The following is a 2193-nucleotide window of genomic DNA, read 5'->3' as shown; positions in this document are numbered from 1 at the left end:
ATTGCCCCCCCCCCCCCCGGGCCTTGAGTTTGACACGTATGCCCTAGATACTAGTTTAATAATCTGATCTACAACAGCACTTGTGTCTCGATCCACTCGTATCTAGATCGAATTTTCCCCATTAAAAACAACTATAAACCAATGAATTTGTTCCAATTGCTCTTGTTTACATTCATCCTGGGCATTTTTATTTTGTCTCAGTGCCCATCTGAGATGAATGACATTTTATCTCGTCGTCAAAGCTTGTGTGCTTCTGTATTTTTTTTAAGATAACATTGGCACCGTGTAATTTAATGAAATTAAATAAGTTATGGTTTGCTAATAGTCATTGTCCTGTTTCATGAACAGTGGATTGTTTTCGTAGTTGGCAAAAAAAAAAAACCGACTTTCCTTGGTGAATGAGCAATGACCAAATCAGTGTCATTTATTTTTTATGTTACTGACTGTTCACTTGTTGACAGGCACCGGCTCCAGTCTTTATTTTTTTGTAGTCTAGCACTATTTTTTTAATAAATATTCTTTGCTCTCTGTTGTTGAATTTGTTTCAATACATCAGGAGTGAATTTAAGCAATTGACAAAAAAAAACACGCAATGAGGTCAGTTATAAAATGTTTTCACATATAATTGGTGAATGCCCGCTTCTATCTCTATATTATACATTTTGCTAGAATTGTTTTCTAGAAAGTTGAACTGATTTTTGGCAAATTCTGAATTTTGATCATCACATTTACAGCATTCTTTTTTTTGCAAAAAATGTTTCTTATAAGAAGTAATTATGAAACTTTTTTTTTCCAGTTGCGGGTTATCTGCAGTTAAACAAAATAAAAAATAAATGACCTTAAAGTGTTTCATCACTTCATGCGTATAATATTTAGCTGTTTGTATTATATGACAGTGTTATCGGATGGAATATTTTTTTTTTTGCTAATTCAAATTCTATGTTTCTAATTGTGCATTTCCTAGGAGTCCAATTTCACTGTCAAAGTGGATTCACCGTCTCCAGGAGGGTCCGCACTTCATATAGGGGAAGATCATGACACGTCTCCCTCCAAACTTTCTAAAGAGGAGCTAATCCAGAGTATGGACCGTGTGGATAGAGAGATTGCAAAAGTGGAGCAGCAGATTTTTAAGTTGAAGAAAAAACAGGTGCACTATTTAACTATCAACTTGCTGAGAAATACATCTCTAGTAGTTAAAACGGCTCCAAAAATCCGAAACCTAGATCTTATCAGATGAACCACGATTATATCTATGTTTGTTCTCCACCATTTGATTTGTGTGAATACAGACAAACTCACAGACAGCAAATCAGCATGCTTTCCATATTTTTCCCCGTGCCTTGGCTGTGGCTTAGCATCAAAATGTTATGTATTGCTGTTGCCCCTTAGCAACAACTTGAGGAAGAAGCAGCAAAACCAATGGAGCCAGAGAAGCCAGTGACCCCTCCCCCAGTAGAACACAAGCACCGCAGCATAGTTCAGATTATCTATGATGAGAACAGGGTAAGTCTACAACACGTTTTTTTGTTCTAAATCTGTTTAATTATTTCATTAATTAATGTTAATATTTTGAGTTATTGTTATAGTTTTTATGTTATTGTTATAGTCTTTTGTTAGACATTTTGGCTTGATGAATCTGTCTAAGGCATTTCTGCAGTTCTGTCCACAAAGGAAATAAAAGTAGTGACCCGTTGCAGTCTTCTGTCTCAAAGCACACCATCTTCCTTGATTTTGTTTAGCTCAAGAGTTTTTAGGGGTTCTTGCAGAGTGATAAGCAATGAGAGTACAGTGTTATTTCATATACATTTTTATACGTGTATACATTTACTTTTGTTGGTGGATTTAGCAGATGCTTTCATCCGACGCGTCTTACAAGAGTAGAGGAACTTTAGTGCATTTAGTGCAAAAGTGTGCATAGTTAATAACCAGCAACATTATGTTGCATTACTGTATTACATGTTAAAAGGTAAACTAAAGTAAATATGTTTTTACTGCTTAATCAAAAAAAAAAAGAATGAAAATGAAATTTATATCGACAATGTGATGCCAAGGGTTAAGTTATTTGAACAAAGAGTGGTCTGAATTTGGACAGAGAACAGAGCATAGGCCCGCTAACCTATGCATAGAGAGCTAACAGAGAGCTAGTCTTTTATGGACATCCATGTAGCGACGAAGCTAGCACTATCCTTTTTG

At 35.5% G+C, this 2193-nt stretch overlaps 1 protein-coding gene across 1 annotated transcript in view; it reads left to right on the top strand.

The window, feature by feature from the left end:
* The window catches only part of LOC112488594 (nuclear receptor corepressor 1-like), an 18313-nt gene extending 16301 nt beyond the window's left edge, over positions 1-2012 (top strand). The window contains exons 5-6 of the mRNA XM_025065425.1: positions 965-1147; positions 1390-2012. Of these exons, the coding sequence (XP_024921193.1) occupies positions 965-1147; positions 1390-1533 (327 nt within the window). The 3' untranslated portion in view covers positions 1534-2012. The remainder of the gene's footprint in view (positions 1-964; positions 1148-1389) is intronic.
* The last annotated feature ends 181 nt before the right edge of the window (positions 2013-2193 follow it).

This window comes from Cynoglossus semilaevis, chromosome 19 (genome assembly GCF_000523025.1).
Source record: "Cynoglossus semilaevis isolate Cse_v1.0 chromosome 19, Cse_v1.0, whole genome shotgun sequence".
NCBI lineage: Eukaryota > Metazoa > Chordata > Actinopteri > Pleuronectiformes > Cynoglossidae > Cynoglossus > Cynoglossus semilaevis.
The sequence above is the reverse complement of the archived record's forward strand: the minus strand, read 5'-3'. Positions and strand labels throughout refer to the sequence as shown.